Below are 1,447 nucleotides of genomic sequence, written 5' to 3' on the forward strand. Positions count from 1 at the left end.
AATGAGTGGTGAGAGGGTCTCGGGGCCCCTGCTGCCTCTGAGCTTCTCACACGGTGGACATGGAGGTTAATAACAGAAGGTGCGCGGTGGGTCGGAGGCAGGGGGATGCCCAGAATGACCCCCGGTTTCCCTCTTCTGCTCCGGTTGCTCCACTGAGCAGAGTGGGCACAGCTCTCCCCCTGGTGGTCGGCCCCAGCACTGCAGCCCCAGGCACGAGATCCAGAAAACAAAACACACACCTTTGTTTGGATGTCGTCAAGGCAGCAGCTCGCCCTGAGCCCGAGGGGCAAAGGGGCGGGACCTGCCGGCTCCGGGGGATGTGAGGACCTCTGAAGCCTCCCCCGCAGCCCCCTTTCCCTCCGCTGTCCTGGCGTCCGGTTCATTCACGAAGCCTCCTCAGCCCAGCCAGGGCCATAACGCGAACTCGCTTCCAGATGAGGACCCAAGGCTCCAACGAGGATGGCCTTGTCCCCAGACGAGTGGCCGGTGCTCTGCCACATTCTGCACTGCCCAGGTCCAAAGACCCCCAAGCCCCAGGCTGCCCTCTGCTCAGAAGGACCCCGAGGGAATAGAAAGCATTCTCCCTGAACGTGGAGCACCGGGGGTCGTGGGTGCAGAACCGAGTACACAGACTCGTCTAGGAGCCTGTGGAATTTTCAGTGTCACACCATCTACGCACCCGGTTTATAGCGGAAGAGGCTGAGGCTTTCTCGCCTGTAGCCCCGCCCACACTGGGGGCGGGGAGTCTCCGCCTGGTGCCAGGTGCTGAGGAAGGATGCCGGACTCCAGACTCTGTCCTCTCCAGGCGGCCCTGGGGATGGCTCCTGCCCTGGGCCCCTTTGCGGACACCCTGCCATCAGCCTGGCCTCTCTCCCCTCCTCGTGCTCGGGCCCGGGCATGTTCCCAGGGGACTGGATGCCCCTGCCCCACGCGGAGCTGCCTGCGCAGTGTGCTCTCGGCTCCTGACCCCTGGGCGGGGGGTGCGTGCGTGCGTACGTGTGTGTGTGTGTGTGTGTGTGTACATGCGCGCCTGTGTCTGCCCCAGGGGAGCCCAGGGCCACAAGCCCCGCAGGCAGGGGCTGGGCAGTGGTCCCCCCACCATCTCAGGGGCTCTCAATCTCAAAGGAAGCCTCATAGGGAGGTGAGCCCCACCTAGGACGCTGGAACCGTCCTGGCTCCCTTGGGCCCTGCCCACCTCGTGGGCTTTGGGCCAATCGGCGCCTCTCCAGGACTCAGTTTCCTGACTGTCCAGTGAGGGTTACAGCAGCTCGGAGTGGCGGCGGCCGCCACCCCTACCCCGCGGTGGGCGTGGCTGTTCGCGCTGTGGGCGGTGCGCCTGCCTCCCTCCCACAGGGCAGGCGGGCCTCATATGCACTGCGGGCCCTGACTCCATCCCGCAAGGCCAACGGCTCCCTGAGGGGCCAGTCCTCCCTGTCTCCCATTTTCG

At 65.5% G+C, this 1,447-nt stretch overlaps 1 protein-coding gene across 1 annotated transcript in view; it reads right to left on the minus strand.

The window, feature by feature from the left end:
• The window catches only part of GBGT1 (globoside alpha-1,3-N-acetylgalactosaminyltransferase 1 (FORS blood group)), an 11,005-nt gene extending 10,331 nt beyond the window's left edge, over positions 1-674 (minus strand). Inside the window, exon 1 of the mRNA XM_006918089.3 lies at positions 240-674. Within this exon, the coding sequence (XP_006918151.2) occupies positions 240-383 (144 nt within the window). The 5' untranslated portion in view covers positions 384-674. The remainder of the gene's footprint in view (positions 1-239) is intronic.
• Between the last annotated feature and the right edge of the window lie 773 nt (positions 675-1,447).

The sequence above is a fragment of the Pteropus alecto genome, unplaced genomic scaffold (genome assembly GCF_000325575.1).
Source record: "Pteropus alecto unplaced genomic scaffold, ASM32557v1 scaffold67, whole genome shotgun sequence".
Classification (NCBI taxonomy): domain Eukaryota; kingdom Metazoa; phylum Chordata; class Mammalia; order Chiroptera; family Pteropodidae; genus Pteropus; species Pteropus alecto.